A 24,256-nucleotide genomic window follows, 5' to 3' on the forward strand; every position below is an offset into this window, starting at 1 on the left:
AGTGAGACCTATTCAGGCGCCATTGCCATCACAAAGAACCTGTTGTGGGAGCATTAGGCTGTGTACCGGGAAGCAGTATAAAGCGATAACACCGACATAGGCGCTGTGCTCTGAGGCCGCGCCCGCCTACACACACAGACCGTTATCCGCACCCTCTGGCAGCCGTCCACACGGCGCACCTTCTACTGGGATTTCCTGTAAACGAGAAGAGGCATAGCCCCGCCCCACGTCCCCGTCCTGTTCTCCGCAACGCCACGCCCCTTTTCGCATTCCTGGCACTGGCGCTCGTGGTCAGCGGCCCATCCAGCTCCACCTCGTCCCTTTTCTCATCTCTTCCATTCTCAGCCACGCCCCATCCCCGCGAACCCGCCCACTCTCGTTACATAGTGTCGCCGAGGCCAGTTACTGCCACTTCTTTTCTTGCGCCTCACAGCTGCTCCCAGTAACCGGCACTATGGTTCGACATGTCGAGACTCTGGTAAGAAAAGGGAGGCGCCTTCTATGACTGTTATCTGGGAGGTATAGAGGAGAGAATTCTGGAAGGGGGGGTCCTCCTATTTTCTGTACCCCGCGTGTGTGTGTGAGAGAGAGAGTGTCTCCCTCCATGGCCCAGTGTGTGTCACGTGACGAGTCTTTGCACTTAGTTGTGTGTGTGTGATACAAATGAATGTACTTGTAGCTGAGTGTCCTTTTCTTCTCTCCTGGGTGACACATTGTAACATATGTGTGATACAAAGAGTCTTCTAGTGCTTAGCAGTTCATTTATCATGTGAGTGATAGCAATCTATAGGAACAGCACATGGTTAGATATACAGTGACAAGGGCATGTATCAAAACTGGATCAGGTCTAGCAACCAATCAGCTTCTAACTTCAACTTGTTAAAGAGGGGGTTCTCCCATAAATGTTTTTTTTAACCTTTGATACCCTTAGATGCATGCTCATTTAGTCTAGGGGAATCGGCTAGTTGTTTTAAAATCCGAGCATTACTTACCGTTGTAGAGGATGATCTTCTCCGTCGCTTCCGGGTATGGGTCTTTGGGAGCGGGCGTTCCTTCTTGATTGACAGGCTTCCGACGGTCGCATCTATCGGGTCACGAGAAGCCGAACGTCGGCGCGGCTCTATACTGCGCCTGCGCACCGACGTTCGGCTACTTTTGGAAAATCGTGACGCGATGGATGCGACCGTCGGAAGACTGTCAATCAAGAAGGAACGCCCACTCGCTCCTGAAGACCCATACCCGGAAGCGGCGGAGAAGATCGCCCTCTACAACGGTAAGTAATACTCGGATTTTAAAACAACTAGCCGATTCCACCTAGACTAAATGAGCATACATCTAAGGGTAAAAGAGCATATTACCGGCGAACCTCCGCTTTAAGTTCATCTTTGAAAATGAAAGCTAGCAGCTGATTGGTTGTTATGCGCAACTGCTCCAGGATTAGTAAATCCCCCCTCAATGTATAAAGTAAAAGTGTCCAGTGGGGTGCGTTTATAAGTGTGTGTGTGTATAATATATATATATATATAAAATCTCACACACACACACACACACCCCTTAACAATGCAATCAATTTTCTTCCCCCTTTTTCTATTGTTATTCAGAATCCTCAGAGGCGTCTCCATTTCCCTTAGGACATTGGTTTATTCCATAATGGACACCTGTGTTGCAGAGTCCTTCATGACTTAGCATTTCTCAACGTCCATGGATCACGCTAAGTGCTTTCTTAACCCCTACCCTCCCTGACAGCATATTGTTATGTCACTGCTGAGCAGATCAAGTCACGGAAGAGTAATAGGATGCAGGAATATCTAATCTTCACTAAAAGTGAACCTGCTGTATAGAGAGTTGCCTGGCTCTAAAGCTAGCTACTTTTTATTTATTACAGGTACTTCTATAGTGCCATCAATTTACGCAGTGTCTCTCTCTATCAAAATATATATATATATATATATATATATATATATATATATATATATATATATATATATATATATATATATATATATATATATATATATATATATATATATATATATTATATTTTAGAATCTGTCATTCATACTAGTCCCTGGCCTCAAGGAGCTTACAGTCTGAGGTCCCTGAGTGACATACATACATAGCCCAATTTAGACAGGAGCCTGTTCACCTACCAGCACGTCTTGTAAGTCTAGGAGGAAACTGGAGTACCCGGAGGAAACCCTCACAGGGAGAACATGCAAACTCGAGGAAGGTAGTCAAATCCACAGCTGTACACTGTTTCCTGTCGAGTTTCACAGAATCCAGCAGGAGCAGTGTATAGCCGTGGGTTCCCAACCATGGCACTATCTGCCCAGAGTTTGCATGGTCTCCCTGTGCCTACGTGAGTTTCCTCCGGGTACTCCAGTTTCCTCCCACCCTTGCAAGACATTCTGGTAGGTGAATTGGCCCGTGTATGGCCCCACAGACACGGCTTAGTTTGGAAAGTCAGTAGTTCAATTGACTTTGGGCTCAGCCACTGTTTGGCTAACTATTTTCTTACAGGCTCCTTCGCCAAATCTAATTCAGGCACTGTTCAGGTATTCTGACAGCCAGACAGCCTGGTTGTCAGAATACAAAAGCCTGGCAGGGGGAATTCAGTTGTCTTAGCTGTTAGAAAATTAACCCAGCCTATCTATGTATGAATTAGGCTGGGTTCACACTGATACTACACAACAGTCATACGACTTTCATCTAGCTATGACTAAGCACTGAAGCTACAGTGCGAAACGTTAGCTTTTGTTCCAATCTTTTTGCTGTGGCAGGTTTATTTTGTGATCGATTTTAATTAAAAGAACATTTTTGGAGTGCGGCTGTCCAAGTTTCCTTCGTATTTTTGCTTCACTATTGCATTGCCAGCACCCATGGTTTGGTTCCAGTGAGGAGGTTCTTTGAAGACTACTGAGCGGTTATTTTCTCTCTCGACTTTCATCCTACTTTGCACTGCGACATCCGTCCTACATCGATCCTACATTGGTCAGACATCCATCCTACTTGAATGAACAGGATACTACTTTGATCCGACTTTGATAGTCGGACTTGTCCTTTGACCAATCCCAGAGTGAGATAAATTCCTTTTACTGCTGCTGTAATCACCATGTCAGATGCCACAAGTCTGATGGTAAGGACAAGGCTCCTACTTTGATCTGACTTCAATGGGCTGAAGTAGGATCAATGTCGGACCAAAGTAGTACAGGGAGCGTTTTCAAAGTCGGATCGACTTGTGTCGGACCAGTTAAGACGGCTCCCATAGGGAATCATTGATTTTCACACGTCATGCAACATGAGCTCCCTGTACTACTTTGGTCCGACATTGATCTTACCAGACATCCGACATGTGATTACAGCAGCAGTAAAAGGAATTTATCTCTCTGGGATTGTTTTGATTGGTCAAAGAACAAGTCAGACGGATGGATGTAGGACAGATGTCGCAGAGCAAAGTAGGATGAAAGTTGTACTGCTGTCGTGTAGTATAGTGTGAACCCAGCCTCAGGCTGGGTTCACACTATACTACACAACTTTCATCCTACATTGATCCTACATCCATCCGACTTTCATGAACAGGATACTACTTTGATCTGACTTTGCCCTGCGACTTGAAGTCTGACTTTCAATGAGCGGGGATCCGACTTGGATCCCTGCCAATATCAGGCACTGTGTTTGATATGAATCTTGAGGGGGAACTCCATGCCAAATTTTAACAGAAAACCGGCATGGGTTCCCCGCCAAGAGCATACCAGGCCCATGGGTCTGGTGCGGATTTAAAGGGAAACCCCCTATGCTGAAAAACGGCGTGGGGGTTCCCCCAAAATCCATACCAGACCCGTATCTGAGCAGCAGCCTGGCCAGTCAGGAAAGGGGGTGGGAGCGAGCGCCCCCCCTCCTTAACCGTCCCAGGCCGCATGCCCTTAACATGGGGAGGTAGGTGCTCTGGGGCAGGGGGGCGCCCTGCGGCCCCCCACCCCAAAGCACCCTGCCCCCATGTTGATGAGGACAGGGCCTCTTCCCGACAACCCTGGCCGTTGGCTGTCGGGGTCTGCGGGCGGGGGGCTTATCGGAATCTGGGAGCCCCTTTAACAAGGGGGGGGCCCCAGATACCGGCCCCCCGCCCTAGGTGAATGAGTATGGGGTACATCGTATCCCCTACCCATTCACCTGGAGGAAAAGTGTCAAAAAAAAATAAACACACTACACAGGTTTTTAAAATGTTATTAGTCAGCTCCGGGAGGCTTCTCCGCTCTCCGGAGGTCTTCTTCTGACTTCGGGGGTCTTCTTCCGTCTTCTCCGCTCTCTTCTTCTGTGCTCCCCGGTTCTTCTTCCGCTCGCTCTCCAGTGCCTTCTGCCAGGCTGCGCCGCCTCTATCTTCTTTTTAGCTCTCTTACTAGCTGTGGCCAGCCCGGTCTTCTTTCCGTCGCCTTCTCTCTTTTCTTCCGGTGTTGACGCGATGCTCCCTCTCCCGCTGTCGGGTGCGCAGCGATTTATATAGGCCTCTTATGACGTCACAGTCCCAGAATGCTCCGGGTGGTGACGTCAAAGGGGGCTCCCAGATTCCGATAAGCCCCCCCCCGCCCACAGACCCCAACGGCCAGGGTTGTCGGGAAGAGTCCCTGTCCTCATCAACATGGGTGCCCCCCTGCCCCAGAGCACCTACCTCCCCCATGTTGAGGGCATGCGGCCTGGCACAGTTGAGGAGGGGGGGCGCTCGCTCATCCCCCACCCCCTTTCCTGACCGGCCGGGCTGCTGCTCAGATACGACCCATGGGCCTGGTATGCTCCTGGAGGGGAACCCATGCCGTTTTTTTTTTGTTAAAATTTGGCGTGGAGTTCCCCCTCAAGATCAGCAGAGTACAAGTCGCATGCCAAAGTCGGAGCGTGCAAGATTGCGTTCCGACTTCAATGATATTCAATGGAGTGAAGTAGGATCAAAGTCGGACCAAAGTAGTGCAGGGGGCATTTGCAAAGTCGCTCCGACATGTGTCGGACCAGTTAAGACATCTCCCATAGGGAAACATTGATTTTCATGCGACATAAGCTCCCAATGTCGGAGCGTTTGTCGGAATAAGTGTGAACCCGGTCTTAGATGTGGGTTCCCTCCCATCCAATTTGCATTACAGGTGAGTGACCAGCTCTTAAAGTGATACTAAAGCTTTGTTTTTTTTATTAAACAAAATAACAACCATGTCATACTTGCCTCCACTGTGCAGCTAGTTTTGCACAGAGTGGCCCCAATCGTCCTCTTCTGGGGTCCCACGGCAGCTCTTACAGCTCCTCCCCATATTAAGATAATCCCCTAGGAGAAGCGCTCTCTAGAGGGGTCTACCTTGCGGGCGCGCTTCTGAGTCATACATTCGGCGTCCATAGACACTGTGTATATGACTCGGCCCCGGCGCCCACATCATTGGATTTGATTAACAGCAGCGGGAGCCAATGGCTGTGCTGCTATCAATCTATCCAATCAAAGCCGGGACTCCGTGGAGAGAAGGGCAGCGGGGACGCGCCCACAATAATATGGGGCTCGGGAAAGTAAAACACGGGGGGGGGGGGCCTTCAAGGTGTTTTTTCAGCTTCATGAATAGGATGCATTAAAGGGGTTGTAAAGGTACAATTGTGTGTGTGTGTGTGTGTGTGTGTGTGTTTTTTTTTTTTTTCCCTAAATACCTTCTTTTACCTTGGTGCATTCCTCCTTTACTTACCTCCTCCTTCCATTTTGCTTACAGTAATGTGAGGATTTCTCCCTGGTGTGGAGTGTCGTGCTCACCCCCCTCCCTTGAGGGGGCGAGCAGGAGAGTCAGGACGCTCTCTACGTTGCAGATGGAGAAAGGAGCTGTGTGTTAGTGGGCATCCTGACTCTCCAGTAGTCCAAGGGAGGGGGCGAGCACGACAGGTAAAGGAAGCTATTTAGGGATTTTTTTTTTTTTTTTTTTTTACCTTTTTCAACCCCTTTAAGGTGAAAAAACATAAAGGTTTACAATCCCTTTCATGTAGCCAGTTCACACAGGTCCAGGGCGGCTACAGTCCAGATTGGGTCCGGTTCAGGTGCAAATTCAGGCAAAAATTCAGACCTGAACCAGTGAACAGACAGACACTGGTCCCCAGGCACAAACCCGTGGCCACACATGTGAACCTGAAATCTGTTAGATTTCTTTAGTCCAGCCCACACGAAGGGAATCTTTACATTACCAGCTTTATGCTGACCCCCTGCTTTTTGTACTCTGAACATTAATGTAGATACAGATTTATGACGTTTCTGTAACATTTTAGATCTGCAAGTAAGGAGGCAGTGCTTTCCACCCTTTGAAAAGTCATATGCAGTGGACTACTTTTCAGAGGGCAATTTAGCGAGGGTTCACAGGTTTTTTTTCAATCCCAAGGGGGATCACGTAGTAAAAATTTGTACCATATTCTAAGCGTTTGGCTCACATTCAACTCAGTGGATAAATTTGACAAGCAATGTTGCATTTGTACAGCCCTGTCAGGTTGTAATGTTGGCATTTGGGTGGGCAGCTGGGGGTCTTGTAAAACTGCGGCTAGAACCCCAAGACCTGGGCTACACCTGTGCGTTTTCAGTTTTGCAGAAACACACTACAGTCCCTTAAAAAAAAAAAAATGGGTTTCCTATGGGTCACATTCACATCTGTGCATTTTTCAATGGTGCCATTTTTTTATTAGAAAAGGTCGGGACTTTTATTTTATTTTTTCCCCGGCAGCAGGTTGCATTTTTTTGATTCCATAGACTTTAATGTAAACACAGCAGAAACTCAGTGCTTGCGTTTTTGATGCCTGGAAAACGCATGAACCACAACCTTCATAGGTGTGGTTCATGGGCTTCATAGGCCTAAAAAAAAAAAAAAAAATCAGGAAGTATTATAGCTGAACTTCAAACGACAGAAACAAAAAAATCCCTCCTTTGCGGGGAGGCTGCACCCACACTGCAAGAGATAAATGCTCATTTATGTCTAGGAGACCTGCTAAATCGCTTTTACTTATTTGATCCTCTGTTCCCAGCAACCTCATCTTGCCCATGCTCTGGCATTTTTGGGGCCTCTGATGCCATCAAAACCAATGCAAAATCCATAGCCCTGCATTGGACGCTGACAAACAGTCCACCATCATAGGAGGGCTGTCTGCTGGGGGAACAGAGGGTTAGGTAAGTCAAATTATTTTCCATCCCCTAGAGAACTTTAGAAGCTGTTAACCCTCGCAGTGCAGGCATAGCCCCGCTGCAAGGGAGGATTTTTAGGTTTCCTGGAGAGAAAGGGGATCTGCAATGGCAGCACATAGCTAGTCAGCTTACAGCAAAGTATCCAACACTGAACACTTCTGAGACTATTCCCCCTCCCATTGAAAACAGATTGTGGCCCTCAATTGCAACAGTCGTTCAGGAAATCCTTTTATTTCAGAAAAGACAATATTTTGAAGTGGGCAGACCGCTGAATGCATCGTTCACGGATGAGAAGCAGTTGCAGCTTGAAGCAAGATTTTGGCTGGGAGACACTGTCAATCAACAAGTCTGGGATGGGCAGGGGGTATGACCAGTAATCAGCCTATGGAATCCGGTACAGCTCTGCATAGAAACCAATTTTCTTCCAAGTTTTATTGTCAAAGCTTAAAGCGGAGGTTCACCCTAAAACAATTATATACCATTCTATCCAGCATACTGCCGACATGTACAGTATGCTCCTTTTTTTTTTTCGCTGTACATACCGTTTTTTTCTTTTCTGACTCCCGCGGGGAATAGGCGTTCCTATGAAGAGGCGTAGATGATTGACATGTGGCTAAGGCGCGTCACGCGTTCCGAAAATGGCCAAACTGGGACTCGGCTATATACGGCGCCTGCGCAGTCATCTCCTAGTCTGTGCGCAGGCGCTGTATAGAGCCGAGTCCCAGTCTGGCTGTTTTCAGAACGCGTGATGCGCCTTAGCCGCACGTCAATCATCTACGCCTCTTCATAGGAAGGCCTATTCCCCGCGGGAGTCAGAAAAGAAAAAGAACGATAAAACAGTATGTACAGCAAAAAAAAAACGTATACTGTACATGTCGGCCGGTTGGAATGGTATATCATTGTTTTAGGGTGAACCTCCGATTTAAGGTTCCATGCACACTGAAGCTGTTAAAAGCTATAAAAAAACGCCAGTATCTTTGCAGGGAGCCTTTCAACGTTTTTTTAGCGTTTTTGCAATAGCTTTAATCAGCGTTTTTTCAGTGTAGCTTTTTTTTTTTTTTTTTCTTCAATGGATAAAAAAACGCTGGCGTTGGCGTTATTGATCGTTTTTCGGCGTTCTGCAATTTTTTTTGCATTTTTCCCGCAGAAAAACGGCACTTTGAACGCAAATTTCGGGCGTTCAGAAAAAAGCCAATAAACTCCAAAGCCGCAGTGGCAGTATAACGCCGCTAAAAATAGCGGCGATTGCTGCGGGAATCAGCCGATAGCGGTGCGGTATTAACCCCCGCTAGCGGCTGATAAAGGGTTAATGCCGCCCGCAATGCGCCTCTATAGAGGCGCATTGCCGCGGTTTCCCATTGTTTTCAATGGGAAGGAGCGGTATACATACCGCTCCTCTCACCGCTCCAAAGATGCTGCTGACAGGAGATTTTTTTTGTCTCCCGCCAGCGCATTGCCTCAGTGTGAAAGCCCTCGGGCTTTCACATTGAGTCTGCAGTGAAGGCGTTTTTCAGGCGGGATAGCAGCGCTATTTTTAGCGCTGTACTGCCTGAAAAGCCCCTCAATGTGAAAGGGGTCTTATTGAGCAAGCTGCAGTAAAAAGCTGATTGGCAACCATGCACAGCTGCACAAGATTCTGAATGAACTAGTTTTAGGCTGCCCATACATTATACAATTTTCTTCTATAAATTTACCAAAACCATATAATGAGGTCAAAACGAAACACTTTCAATTTGTGTGCAATCAGGGAGGCCCTTCAACTACACAGTTTTGAAGGTAAATCTAAAGGAAATTGAATAAGAAAATTGTATGGTGTATGGCCAGCTTTAGTAAATCTCCCCCACCGTGCATTGGCAAGGCATCCTGTGGTTCCAAAGAACAAGCCCTGGGATATAAAAAGACTATGCAAGTACCAGTTTACTTCTGTGTTTTGAGTGAGCAGTTTACAATAAGAAAGGGGTGCTGGCAGGATCAACCAGGTATTTGTTGTGACTGTAATGATTGATAAAGAGATTAAATGGATTACTGTTACATATGTATACAGCCTTTGTCACAAATTCCAGCTTGCACTGCAAAGGGTTATGTCCGTGCAATCACCCTGGAATGTTCTAAGCTAAGCATTGTCAGAAGATGTAATATAAAATGGCTTCTATAAAATATACATTAATTAAGTGTACCTAGTTCTAAAAACAAGCTGTTTGAGGGAGTTACTAAAAGCAGAGCTCAACCCAAAAGGGGAAGCTCCGCTTATGGGACTGACCCAGCCCTGTTTATTGGCATTTTTCAGAGGGGGAGGGAATGGGTACTTGATTTACACAGGTACCCGCTCCCACTTCCAAGTGATCTCGCCACAATTTACGCCACATTTGGAACCTTTCGGGGGGGGGGGGAGCGGGTACCTGTTTTTTGACAGGTACCTGTTCCCGCTTCTGGGAGATCGCACTTCTGCGCAATCACTCGGAAGTTGAGACTCCCCTCCCCCCCCACCCTGCTAGCGGCCCGAAGAAGGGGTTTATACTACCTGTGTAGCACCGCTGACAAAGTGCTTTGCAGGCGCTTCGGCAGTGGTGCCCATTCATTTTAATGTGCAGGGGTGTTTTAGGAGAGGTGTATACACCACTCCTAAACCGCCCCCAAAGATGCTCCTTGCAGGACTTCTTTAATGTCCCGCCACTGCACGGCTTTCACACTGCAGTGACAGTAGAGGTGCTTTACAGGTGCTATTTTTAGCACTAAAATGCCTGCAAAGCGCCTCAGTGTGAAAGTAGCCTAATGCCCCGTACAACGATCGTACGATAATCGGATCGTTGGTACAGAGCTTCCGAGAGCCGATCAGGACAGTTCATCCGATTTTATCCTATTGGACATGCACGGAATTTTTTTCCGGACGATTTTCGTTTAATCAGTACAGCTGTCGTTCGAAAATGCATTACAACACACATTTTTTATTCTGCCGTACGCAAATTTTCGTGACTTTAGTAAACCAGATTCGAGGTGAGATTAGCAAACAAAAAAAACGGACGATCATTCGTCCGATAATCGGATCGTGTGTACCGGGCATTGGTTGCTTAGCAGTTAAGTCAACCATGCTTGTGTGAGCAAAGTACAGGTTCTCTTTAAGTGCAATGTTGGTAGGACTTTGTTTAGTTTTATTTATAGGTGTGGTTGTGGAGTATTTAAATTTTAAAATGGTTTAGAAGGGCCCTTTAATCTGACCGTTTTACAGGCCATGAGTCATCTTTTCTCTTTGTTAACATGACTAAAAGCATTCTGTAAGAAAGTGACTAACTCACTGTCCGTTTTCATCAGATCTCACCCGATCCGCATATATATACATACTGTGTTTCCCCGAAAATAAGCCGGGGTCTTATATTAATTTTTGGCAACCTAAAACACACTAGGGCTTATTTTCGGGGGTGTCTTATTTAACTATGGTATGTACAATGATCCTTAAGTGGTTATCCTAAAGAAAATAAATAAATAAATCCTTTTCCTTTAAAGCATGATAGATCTCCTGTGTCCCCTGTCTTCTCCCCTCCCTGTCAGGTCAGGGGTCAGTATTTTGGTAAAAAGCATCTTAAAATACGGTACATTTCTTGCAGCTTCCCTGGCTTTCACATGGTCTGCCTGGGCTCTTCTCCAGGATCCCCGCTGTCATCGGACTGCTCCGTGCACTGGGGAGGGGGCTTCGGACAGGAGGAGAGTAGAGGAGGGGGAAGGCAGTGTCCTGCTGGCGTCGGCCTGCTCCGTGCACTGGGGAGGGGGCTGCGGGAGGAGAGCAGACGAGGGGGGGAGCCGGTGTCCTGCTGGCGTCGGCCTGCTCCGTGCGCTGGGGAGGGGGCGTCGGGCGGGAGGAGAGCAGAGGAAGGGGGATCCGGTGTCCTGCTGGCGTCTGCCTGCTCCATGTGCTGAGGGGGAAGGGGCATCGGTCGAGAGGAGAGGGGGAGCCGCTGCAATCATTCTGCAAAGTGGATTAAAAAAAATGTTAAACTAATTTTACTAGGGCTTATTTTCGGGGTAGGGCTTATATTGCAGCCCTCCCCAAGAATCATGCTAGGTCTTATTATCGGGGTAGGTCTTATTTTCGGGGTAAAAAGATGGATAGATATATTACAGCCCTCAAGTTTTCCACTCGCATTTTGCAAGTGGAAAATGAGGGCGGGTGTGTGTGTGTGTGTGTGTGTGTGTGTGTGTGGGGGGGGGGGGGCGAGCACCGGCAGCAGGCGGGGTTCATTGGGAGCCGTTCTCCCAGTGATCGCGTAGGGGAAGAGAGAAGAGAACCGGCTAGATCATAAGAGCACAGAGGAACAAGTACCTGGGCCAGCATTTCTTTCACTCACGGTTAGTGTTTGGCTGAAACCATTTATTTTCAATCCGTAGGGATGAGCCGAATGCCCCCATGCCCCCCCCCCCCCTTTTGGTTCAGTTTGCACCAAAACTTGCCAACCAGCAAAAAATGTGTGTGAACATCATTAAAGTCTATGGGACACGGAACATAAAAAATCAAAAATGCAAATTTTAAAGGCATGTTATTGCCATAAAAAGTGTTTGGGGACCTGGGTCCTGCCCCAGGGGACATGTATTGATGCAAAAAAGTTTTAAAAAACAATTTTTTTTTCAGAAGCAGTGATTTTAATAATGCCTAAAGTGAAACAATAAAAATGAAATATTCCTTTTAAATATTGTGCCTGGGGGTGTCCTTAGTCTGCATGTAAAGTAGTGCATCTTTCCCATTTTTAGAACGGTACCACAGCAAAATGACAATTCTAAAGGACAAAATGTCATTTAAAACTGCTCGTGGCTGTAATGACTTGTCGGATCCCGGCACTATAGATAAAAATCATTTAAAAAAAAATGACATGTGTCTCTCCCCCCCCCCCCCCCAGTCTATTACCAGGCCCCTTGGGTCTGGTATGAATATTAAGGGTAACCCCACACCAAAATAAAAAAAATTGTGTGGGGGGGGGGGGGTCCACCACAAAATCCATATCAGGCCCTCCAGGTCTGGTATGGATATTAAAGGGAACCCTGCGCCAAAATTGTAATAAAATGGTGTGGTGGTCCCCCAAAATCCATACCAGAACCTTCAGGTCTGGTATGGCTTTCAAGGGGAACCCCGCGCCAAAATTGTAATAAAATGGTGTGGGGGCCCTCCCAAAATACATACCAGACCCTTATCTGAGCACGCAACATGGCAGGCTGCAGGAAAAGGGGAAGGAGATGAGAGAGCACCCCCTCCTCCTGAAACGTACCCGGCCACATGCCCTCAACATGGGGAGGGTTTTTTTTTTTGGTCCTCGGGTCGTTGACGATGTCATCAAAGATGGAGTTACATCCGGGACACTTTTTTTATTTTTTAAAATAAGACTGGTCCCAAACTGTCTCCTGTAATTTTTACACTTTTTTTTTTTTGGTGAATGTGTAGGGGTACAGTGTACCCGATTACCCATTCACATAGGGGGACGGGATCTGGGGGTCCACTTGTTAAAGGGGGCTTCCAGATTCCGATAAGCCCACAACCACCGGGCAAGGGTTGTGGGGAAAAGGCCCTGGTCTCCATCAACATGGGGCAAGGCATTTTTGGGGGCCTCCAAAATACCCTCCGATGTTGATGGCATGTGGCCTGCTACGGTTCAGGAGAGGGGCGCTCTCGCCCCTTTTCCTGCGGCCTGCCAGGTTGTGTGCGCGGATAAGGGTCTGGTATGGATTTTGGGGGGGACCCCCACGCCATTTTTAAAAATTGGCGCGGGTTCCCCTTAAGATCCATACCCACAATCATGAACAGCTTTCTTACTGTTGTGATCTGTGATCGGCCCAAAGCAATCGCATGGTACCTGGCCACTTGTACCATGTTATTAGCTTAGCCAATTACTGATCACAATCGTAAGCAAACTTTTCATGAATGGTTAACCCATTCATAACAGCTAAAACTATTGCTTATACAGTGATCACCATATAAGCAATAACGGTGTATAAAAATCAAAAAAATAATCCATGATCCTCCCCCTCCCCCCTGATTAGTGTAGCTTGTTTATTTACACAATAGTTGGCAACTTACAAGACAATGCAGTGATATCAGCCTTATAGAGCCTTATAAAATACGTCTCTTCCTCCTCAAGTGGGTCCGATTGTCTGTTAATCATCCAGATGTAGAGCCTGGTGGGTTTAAAGCGGAGGTTCACCCCTACAGTATACTTTTTCCCCTTAGATTGATGCTCGTTTTGTCTAGGGGAATCGGCTAGTTGTTTTAAAATATGAGCAGTACTTACGGTTTACGAGATGCATCCTCTCCGTCGCTTCCGGGTATGGACTGGGCGTTCCTATTTTGATTGACAGTCTTCCGAGAGGCTTCCGACGGTCGCATTCATCGCGCCACGATTTTCCGAAAGAAAGAAGCCGAACGTCGGTGCGCAGTATAGAGCCGCACCGACGTTCGGCTTCTTTCGGCTACTAGTGACGCGATGGATGCGACCGTCGGAAGCCTCTCGGAAGACTGTCAATCAAGAAGGAACGCCCGCTCCCGAAGACCCATACCCGGAAGCGACGGAGAAGATGCATCTCGAAAACGGGTAAGTACGGATCATATTTTAAAACAACTAGCCGATTCCCCTAGACAAAACGAGCAGGAATCTAAGGGGGAAAAGAGAAAAAAATAAATAAATGGGTGAACTCCCGCTTTAAGCTGTCACTGGAGCCTAAGCATGAGGATGGGAGCCCTGGAGCACAGTGAGAGACCACAAGATTGAGAAAGAGCAGCCCCGCACATAACACATAACCACACTGCTCCCGGTGGGGTCTCCTTTGCATTACAGGTGCTGCAATCCCTCTCATGGAAGCTCACCCTGTTCTGCAAAGCTCCATCCCTGGAAGCTGACCCTGAATGATATTTTCTACATGTATATGCCAGATATCACTACAGTACGTTATCTTGTAAGTTGCTAACTGTCATCTGCTTCACTCAGATGAGCCCTGTCACTATTGGAGGGTAAGAGCACCGGGAACAGTAACTTAAGATCTAAAGACCAATGCAACAACTAAACAGGTGTACCCGGGTACGGGTCCTCAAGGTGCAGGAATAGTGTGATCGCATGCAAACAAAGGTGTGCCAGAGTTGCAGGGTCTAAGGAGCCACCTGGTCTTCACCAGAGCCACTGGAGGTGTGGAAGTTGCACTGCGTGGCAGCTCCCAGGTTGCAGCTCTTTAGCACACACGCAGGCACAGTGCAGCCAAATGGCATGGTGGAAGGACACGGGGTACACAATGACTAAGTGGCTTACAAAGGGGCAATTGCCAAGGGGTGGCCCAGAGCGCTGGCATTGGAGTCAAGAAGAGGCGGATAGGGGCTGCTCTGTGCAAAACTATTGCACAGAGCAGGTGAGTATGACATGTTTGGTATTTATTTTTAATACTTTTTTTTTTTCCTTTACAATCACTTTAACAGTCCTTTCTGTCAATTTTGCGATCTTTCTGTGTGATTATTTATATATATATATATATATATATATATATATATATATATATATATATATATATATATATATATATATATATATATATATATATATATATATATATATATATATATATATATATAGTTTTTTTTTTTTTTGGACTTTTCTGCAGGATTGAGGCATGAGTCGGTTATAGTGACTATGCACCACTTACTGATACTACTGTGCTTATACCCTTACAAAAAAATGTGCTCATGTGAAATGAGCCCTTAGCAAGGCAGCCTATCTAGTGATGTTAGGCTTTAAAGAAGGACTCCAGGGAAAAAATAAGTACATTTCTAGCAATAAAATTGGGATTTTGCAGTGGGTGTGTGAAAATATAAAACGTTGCTGTGGAGGTGAAGTTGTAATATCAATGGACCTGCCTTCATATTACATTGTTACTGTAAAATATATAATATTTGGATTTTTTACATAAAGGAGAATAAGGACCGTTATAAGGGTAGCACAGAATGTTTCCTTCATTAGTAAGTACTCTGCAAATATGTCTAACGCTTGTTAAATGGTGACCGGTATATGTACATGAAGATAATCCCCCAAAAAACGGTCAACCTCTTGATATTCTCAATTCATTTATTTTTTATTTTTTGTTCTCTCTAGGATGAGTTTAAACAAGTCTTGGAGGAAGCTGGATCCAAACTTGTTGTCATAGATTTTACTGCTACATGGTGCGGACCATGCAAAATGATTGCACCTTTCTTTGAGGTAAGTTGCTCTGTGTGGGTTTTTCATTTCATATCTTTCCACTTAAACGTGAACCTGTTATTCATTTTAACCTGCAGCCAGTACATGCTTGCTGCTAGTTGGAAAAGCTTTTTTCGTGTCTGTCTGATACGTTCCACATCCTTGCCGATGGCTAACTTATCCTGACCTTAAGGCTAAACATTACCAAATGCCATCCTCCTAATTAATAGCACATTGATGGAAAAACATAGTTCAGTGGGGAAATTGGGAATCCTTTTTTCTTTTCTCCATATTAATTTTCTTTTGGTTGCCATTGCAGACACCTTGTGATATCTGTTTGGTACATTTAGGGACATATTTATAAAGCAGAGGATGTGGCATTCATGGTACCCTTTACTGCAGGTGAATCATTTAAGTGTTATTAAAAATCCACAACAGTAAACAGTAAAATATTCAAAAAAATGATTTTTTCCCCAAAAGTGCGCTTGTAAGACCGCTGCGCAAATACGGTGTGACAAAAAGTATTGCAACGACCGACATTTTATTTTCTAGGGTGTTATATTTATTATTTTTTCTATAATGTTTGGGGGTTCTAAGTAATTTTCTGGTAAAAAAAACACAAAACAAAAAAAAAAACTGTTTAACTCTCAGAAAGAGGCTCGGTCCTTAACTAGTTACCGACCGCCCACCGCCGTTATACGTCATCACTTTAAAGATGAATATCTCGGTAACGGCAGCAGCTGCTGCCACAATCGAGATATTCATCTCTTCAGTGGGCGGTCCGGTACACGATAACGGCGGTCTCCGCGGCGGATTCGCCGCGAGATCGCCGTTATCGGTGGCGGGAGAGGGGCCCCCCCGCCGCTCTCCCGCGCCCTCCGCCGCTTACCGTAGCCATCGGTAGCGGCGGAGGCGATCGGGACCGTTTGGCTGGGGACGAGACTGAAGGAAAAATCTCCTTCACCCGTCCCCATAGCTCTGCTGGGCGGAAGTGACGTCAAAACGTCAGTCCCGCCCAGCGTCTTAAAGCAACATTTTTTTTTTTTTTTTTTTTTTTTTTTTTTTTTGTCATTTGAAAAAATGACATTTCCAAATTTTTTTTTTTTTTTGCATTTAAGCCTAAATATGAGATCTGAGGTCTTTTTGACCCCAGATCTCATATTTAAGAGGACCTGTCATGCTTTTTTCTATTACAAGGGATGTTTACATTCCTTTTAATAGGAATAAAAGTGATAATTTTTTTTATTTCAGTGTTAAAAATTGTAAAATAAATAAAAATAAATGCGAAAACCCCCAAAAAATTTTTTAAAGCGCCCCGTCGAGCTCGCGCGTAGAAGCGAACGTATACGCGAGTAGCGCCCGCATATGAAAACGGTGTTCAAACCACACAAGTGAGGTATCGCCGCGATCTTTAGAGCGAGAGCAATAATTTTAGCCTTAGGCCTACTCTGTAACTCAAAAAATGCAACTTGTAGAATTTTTTAAACGTCGCCTATCGAGATTTTTATGGGTAAAAGTTTGACGCCATGCCACGAGCGGGCGCAATTTTTAAGCGTGACATGTTGGGTATCATTTTACTCGGCGTAACATTATCTTTCACAATATATAAAAAAATTGGGCCAAATTTATTGTCTTATTTTTTAATTTAAAAAAGTGTTTTTTTTCCAAAAAAAGTGCGCTTGTAAGACCGCTGCGCAAATACGGTGTGACAAAAAGTATTGCAATGACTGACATTTTATTCTCTATGGTGTTAGAGAAAAAAAAAAAAAAAAAAAATATATATATATATATATATATATATATATATATATATATATATATATATATATATATAATATATATATATATATATATATATATATAATGTTTGGGGGTTTTAAGTAATTTTCTAGCAAAAAAAAATGTTTTAGTCTCGTAAACACCGAATCTGAAAAACAGGCCCAGGGCTAAACTGGTTAAGTGGTTAAAAATTACCTTTTTCAATCTGTAGCCGATCTAATTTGCTGAAAATGCAATGCAATATGTCTACCTAGAAGATTTCTAGTGTTCTAGAAGAGAAAAGCTGCAGTGTCTGCATTCATTTAGAAATAATTAACCCTTAGGGAGTATCTCAAATGTGCCATTTTTGATGCAGAGGATGCTGAAGGCCTCGTTCACACAGGCATATTTCTGTGCAAAGGGCCAGGTTTGCCCACGCAAGATGCACAGGTGTACCATGTCTCCACAGCCACAGCTTCCAATTTTACATCTGAGTGGGTGTGTGTCCCCAAACTCACTGTGTCTACATTTGGACACATCAAATGACAAACTGAGAACTGAGGCTGTGTCTGCAGCCCTTGCAGTAATATTTAAATGTTGTCAATTTTTTGATTGACTGATTTTTCAGAATTGATTTTATTAATTGATTCTTAATTACATTTCTGAGGCTATTATGAGTATGGATTCTTAATTGGTTGGTCAACTAATTTCTGATTTGACTCATCAATTAACTTTTTGACAATCTTGGCTTTTAAATGACTTTTCTAACCTTTTTAATTTGATCAGTTGATTCTATGATTTTATAATTGATAATCATACAGAGGATTATCCCCATCAAAAGAACCATTTAAAGCGATTGTATACCCCCATGGTATACTTGCACATTCAGGTAAGCTTACATTAAGGCTCACCTGTAGGTGCTTGCAATATCTCCTTAACCTACACAACGGCGCAGGCGCATTGATTGCGGCAGCTCCTGAATGGGAGCCTGCCGGAAATGTGTGCATGCGCGGGGATCGTGCCATTCCTCGCGCATGCGCGGTTGTGACGTCTTCGCCGCTGCGGCCAGTCACAGCACCGGAGCGGCGATGCCCGGAAGTCATTCCGGGTATCATGACGGCGGACGTATCCGAGGACCGCTGTGGGGGCTTCGACCTAAGGTAAGTAATTGATAATGAGCTAGTATGCTAGTCATACTAGCTCATTATGCCTTTGCCTTGCAGTTTGTTTGTTTTTACGGGTATACAACCGCTTTAATTGCTGCCCCATACATCCTTTTCCATTGATTTCCTTGTGTCAATAATGCATTTTTAGACTGGCCCCTCCCCCGTGCACACTTTTTATAAGGCCGTTCCACTATCCAGCTTGAAAAAGGAGCGCGGCTACCGTGTTACCCACAGTGTGCATGCTCAGGAAATCCGTTTTCATGCCAGTGACATCATCCATCCCCGTCTCTGTACCACCAGAGTTCTAAGCCTCGTTCTGAGCCCTTCCCCACCACGGGCGGCTCTATACATCAGCAGTGAAGAGGACGGTGAGCGAGTGAACACATCGCTTCTCATCCAGGATTTGACAGTCTACTGAGGACATCCTCCCACTCCCCCTTATTTTGTTGGGACTTAGATGTCATTTTTATCTTCTAAAAATGACAGTTGCCTACCTTATGTGCTTAATAAACTTGTAATACTTCTACACCCAGAGGTGCCTCTCCCACTTTATTTTGAAATGCATTAACCAGGAAGATTTCCCCTGCAGTTTGGTGACTGTCATATTCACTGCTTTATATATGCTCTTTTTTAAGGCTTCATTTAGACTTGCGGTTGGAGGGAGTGGCAAAAAATGCGCAGTTGAACCACTTTTTATTTTTTGCCACCCGCCAACTGCGCCCCCTTAAGCCGCAATAGGCAGTGTACAGGGATATTTACACGCCACTTTGTTCCAGAAGAAAAATTTCCCAAATTGCCCTATCAAGTAGTGACCAGTAGGCGACAAGCCAGCCAGAGGCTACACAATTATGGAAATATAGAAGCACCACAAACTCTCTGCAACCGCATGCAGTGTACGTGGTTGCAGCGTGTTTGTCAGCAAAAATGGGGTTAACAAAGGTGGTGAGGAGGCATTGCATCACTTCCTCACCACTTGTCGGTAGTTTTTGGATGGCAATTTGAACATGGATCGAGCTTCAGAGGCAAGGGAGATTTAGCAGTATGGCAACGTGGAGGCATTCTGTACCCAGTTGATGTAGAGAACACCCCCAGAAATGTTATTTCCTGTTTGGGTGATGAACGATATACTGAGATGAAAGCCAAGTTTTAGGCCTTGTTCACAAGGGCGTACATCCGTATACATCTTTACGAAGGGCTGTGTTTGACCTCATGGGATGCAGAGGTGTTTCGTGCATCCGCTTGCAGGTAATCCCATTCATGTCTATTGGAATGCAAGGGCTGCAGACACAGCCTCAGTTCTCAGTTTGTCATTTGATGTGTCCAAATGTAGACACAGTGAGTTTGGGGACACACACCCACTCGGATGTAAACTTGGGAGCTGTGGCTGTGGAGACATGGTACACCTGTGCATCTTGCGTGGGCAAACCTGGCCCTTTGCACAGAAATATGCCTGTGTGAACGAGGCCTTCAGCATCCTCTGCATCAAAAATGGCACATTTGAGATACTCCCTAAGGGTTAATTATTTCTAAATGAATGCAGACACTGCAGCTTTTCTCTTCTAGAACACTAAAAATCTTCTAGGTAGACATATTGCATTGCATTTTCAGCAAATTAGATCGGCTGCAGATTGGAAAGGTAATTTTTAACCACTTAAGGACCGAGCCTCTTTCTGAGAGTTGAGAGTTTTTTTTTTTGTCTTTTTTTTTTTTTTTTTTACTAGAAAATTACTTAGAACCCCCAAACATTATAGAAAAAATAATAAATATAACACCCTAGAAAATAAAATGGTGGTCGTTGCAATACTTTTTGTCACACTGTATTTGCGCAGCGGTCTTACAAGCGCACTTTGGGGAAAAAATCAACAATAAAGTTAGCCCAATTAATTGATATTTTTTTTTATACTGTGAAAGATAATGTTACGCCGAGTAAATTTATAGCCGACATGTCACGCTTCACAATTGCGCCCGCTCATGGAATGGCGACAAACTTTTACCCTTCATCTCCATAGTGGCATTTAAATAATTCTACAGGTTGCATGTTTTGAGTTAGAGGAGGTCTAGGGCTAGAATTATTGCTCTCGCTGTAACGATTGTGGCGATACCTCACATGTGTGGTTTGAACACCGTTTTCATATGCAGGCGCTGGTCACGTATGTGTTCGCTTCTGCGCGCAAGCTTGTTGGATGGGGTGCTTTAAAAAAAAAAAAAATTTATTTGGATTTTAATATTCCTATTACAAAGAAGGTAAACATCCCTTGTAATAGAAAAGGGCATGACAGGACCTCTTAAATGGGTGGAAGTGACGTTTTGACATCTCTTCCGCCCTGCTGGAATGGAGACTGGTAGGGGCCAACTTCCCCTCACTCGTCTCCATACCCAGCCAGGGACAGCATCCAATCACCTTCGCTGCTGTCGACAGCTCCGGTAAGTGATCTCGCAGAGAACGCTTTTATCTGAAAGCGGACCGCCCGCTCTTAAAGAGGGTACCGGTAGCTAGCTGCTACCTTAACAACGGTATTCCTCTTCAAATTAGCAACGTATTTCTGCGGTGGGCGGTCCGTAAATGGTTAACATTCAATTACAATATGACTTGTGTTCCAATTGTATATGCTGTGGTGTGTGTTTTTTTTTTTTTTTTCTTTTCCATGAAAGTGGAGTTGCCCTTTAACTATTTAATAGATTGTGGAAGTAATAAAACGTGTGTGTGTGTGTGTGTGTGTGTGTGTGTGTGTGTGTATATATATTTATTGGCTTTCAAGAAAAGACCATGCAGAAAAAGAAAACACATACACCAACAATGGTCTTCTGTTTCATCATAAGCCCTTCTGCGCACTAGAAAGTTAACTACTGTAAAACCCCCCCGAACAAAAAACGCTTATTTTGGTGTTTTTTGCTGGCATGTAGCAGTACTTCACCTAGTGTGCAACCAATGTTTAGTAGCTTCAGTGTTAAACAAGCGAGTCCGCACCTAGTGACGAAGAGGCTGAGTTTTCGCCTCCAGCAACGAAAAAATTACAATCAAGTCCTAGATTAAAACCTCTTGATCAGACACTCGCGTCTACTTGGGATCGAGAACCGCTATCTATTCGACAAGCAAGTACTTCATTTATAGCAACTGCAAACAGCCTTGGCCATGATGTTTCAAAAATTTCCATATCTCCAGCTACTGTTTACCGAGCTCGGGCCATCAATAAAAGTAAAATGGCAAAGAAAATCGAGGAGTCACTCTTTGAAGTCCTCCTCATTTGGTCTTGCATTGGGTTAGTAAACTGTTGCCCATGGGAATGTCAAAACTTTGGAAGATAAAGTTGCAGTTGTAGTGACTGGCAAAGATTTTGAGCATTTGCTTCTTGGTGTACCTGTTGCCCTGAAAGGCACTGGTGAGCAGATGAAAATATGACAAAAAAAATTGAAACCAAGCCTGCAAAGAAAAGAAGTGAAACGATTAGAGGGTAAAAACATGGTTTTTGAAGGAAAAAACCTGAGCCATTTTGTTACTAATAAAACAAAGATGTTCTTTGAATTGTTTGGGACGTGATAGAATACTGCAGTGATTCTCTACGGACCGTTTTCATCGGACGAACCGATCGTGTGTGGGCCCCAATCGTTTTTTTTTATCCATCGTTGAAGAAAAAAATAGAACCTGTTTTAAATTGTTCTTTATGGTTAAATAAACGATGGGAAATCCATCGGTTAAAAATCCACGCATGCTCGAAAGCATTGAACTTCATTTTTCTCAGCACGTCATAGTCATAGTCACCGCGTTGGACACGATAGGATTTTTAACCGATGGTGTGTAGGCAAGACTGATGAAAGTCAGCTTCATCGGATATCTGATGAAAAAATCCATCGGATTAGATTCCATCAGATATCCGATCGTATGTACAGGGCTTAAGAAGCCATGTGAACGCTCCTTAAGGTTGTCATTGATACCTCAGAAAGTGGAATTGCTCCGACAAAATAAGGAGTAAGAATCAGTCAGGGATGAACAACCGAAACAATTCTTGTTGAGGGTAGGCGAGCATCACAAAAAAAAGTTGTCACCAAGCAAACAAAACAAGGGATTGCATCGTTGAAAGTTGATTTAATATAACACATGTTTTATCATATTACCTATTAATGTTAGTGTATCGTTTTAATAGTATTTTAAGTTTTTATTTTTTTTTATTTCTAGTTTTCCCAATAAAAGTAATTTAACATTGAAAAATCTTATTTTTTGGTTACTTTTAGCATATACAGTACAGACCAAAAGTTCTCATTCAAAGAGTTTTCTTTAAGGCAACAAGCAGAATAGACTTGTTTGGGCTAAAGAACACAAGGAATGGACATTAGACCAGTGGGAATCTGTGCTTTGGTCTGATGAGTCCAAACTTGAGATCTTTGGTTCCAACCCCCGTGTCTTTGTGCGACGGAGAAAAGGTGAACGGATGGACTCCACATGCCTGGTTCCCACCATGAAGCATGGAGGAGGAGGTGTGATGGTGCTTTGCTGGTGACACTGTTGGGGATTTAATCAAAATTTAAGGCATACTGAACCAGCATGGCTACCACAGCGTCTTGCAGCAGCATGCTATTCCATCCGGTTTGCGTTTAGTTGGACCATCGTTTATTTTTCATCAGGACAATGACCCCAAACACACCTCCAGGCTGTGTAAGGGCTATTTGACCAAGAAGGAGAGTGATGGGGTGCTGCGCCAGGTGACTACCTCTTGAAGCTCTTCAAGAGAATGCCAAGAGTGTGCCAAGCAGTAATCAAAGCAAAAGGTGGCTACTTTGAAGAACCAAGAAGATGAAATATATTTTCAGTTGTTTCACACTTATTTGTTATGTATAATTCCACACGTGTTAATTCGTAGTTTTGATGCCTTCAGTGTGAATTTACAATTTTCATAGTCATGAAAATAAAGAAAACTCTTTGAATGAGAAGGTGTGTCCAAACTTTTGGTCTGTACTGTATATCTTTTACATCACTGAGAATCGGGGCATAAGCAAAGTTTGCAAAAATTTTACAGTTTATTTTTTGCCTTTAGAAAATGAAACACCCTAGTATAGAGCCAAGTGATTCGAACCCTCTTGACCAGGGGTCTTAAACTGGTGGCCCTCCAGCTATTGCGAAACTACAAGTCCCATGAGGCATTGCAAGGCTGACAGTTACAAGCATGACTCCCACAGGTAAAGGCTTGATGGGACTTGTAGTTTTGCAACAGCTGGAGGGCCGCAAGTTTGAGACCCCTGCTCTTGACTATTGTCATGATACCATCTCTGTGATACTTATTTGGTTCATTAAACCCCCTACAGATATACTGCACACGCACCTACCCCTGATTAAGTGAGCATATTGCACGTTACATTCTATACCATGATACGTGTAATGACTTCTTCTTTTTTTTTTTTTTTTTTTTTTACTGTATGTTCATGTTTGCATGTCAATTTCATTCAAATGTATAGGCTGCCATGCCTGCCCAAAATGTGCGCCGCACAGATGTGAACCTAGCTTGCACCACGTTGCATACATACTGAGAGAATCAAACTAATGGGCAACCATTATTTTCTTTGTCTCTACTTTCTTTCTTTTTTTTCTTATAACTTTTTTTTTTTTTTTTTTTTTTTAGGAATTGAGTAAAAATCACCCAGAAGCTGTGTTCATTAAGGTGGATGTGGACGATGCACAGGTAAAACACCAACCCTGAGCCTCTGAAATGACTCTCTTCTGTAGTTATTGAATGATCAGCATGCATTTTATTGTATCAACTAGGGCCAAAAGAAATTAATTGATTTTTGAAAATAGTTGTCAACTATTTTCATAATCAATTAATCAGCCAGCCAAATTACATGTCAGTAAGTGCCTTTAGAACTTGTGAATGTGTGAGGAGCAATGCCTAATGGGACATGTAGTCCTGAGCAGGAAGTGAGTGGATCTAAAGGCAGAAAGTGTGTGTATGTGTTTGTTATATAGAATA

General features: G+C 44.3%; 1 protein-coding gene across 1 annotated transcript in view; it reads left to right on the forward strand.

Annotated features, from left to right (window-relative positions):
- The first annotated feature begins 293 nt into the window (after positions 1-293).
- Positions 294-24,256, forward strand: part of LOC120946036 (thioredoxin-like) — a 31,142-nt gene continuing 7,179 nt past the window's right edge. Inside the window, exons 1-3 of the mRNA XM_040360729.1 lie at positions 294-478; positions 15,289-15,393; positions 23,909-23,968. Of these exons, the coding sequence (XP_040216663.1) occupies positions 455-478; positions 15,289-15,393; positions 23,909-23,968 (189 nt within the window). The 5' untranslated portion in view covers positions 294-454. The remainder of the gene's footprint in view (positions 479-15,288; positions 15,394-23,908; positions 23,969-24,256) is intronic.

Source organism: Rana temporaria, chromosome 1 (genome assembly GCF_905171775.1).
Source record: "Rana temporaria chromosome 1, aRanTem1.1, whole genome shotgun sequence".
Taxonomy (NCBI): domain Eukaryota; kingdom Metazoa; phylum Chordata; class Amphibia; order Anura; family Ranidae; genus Rana; species Rana temporaria.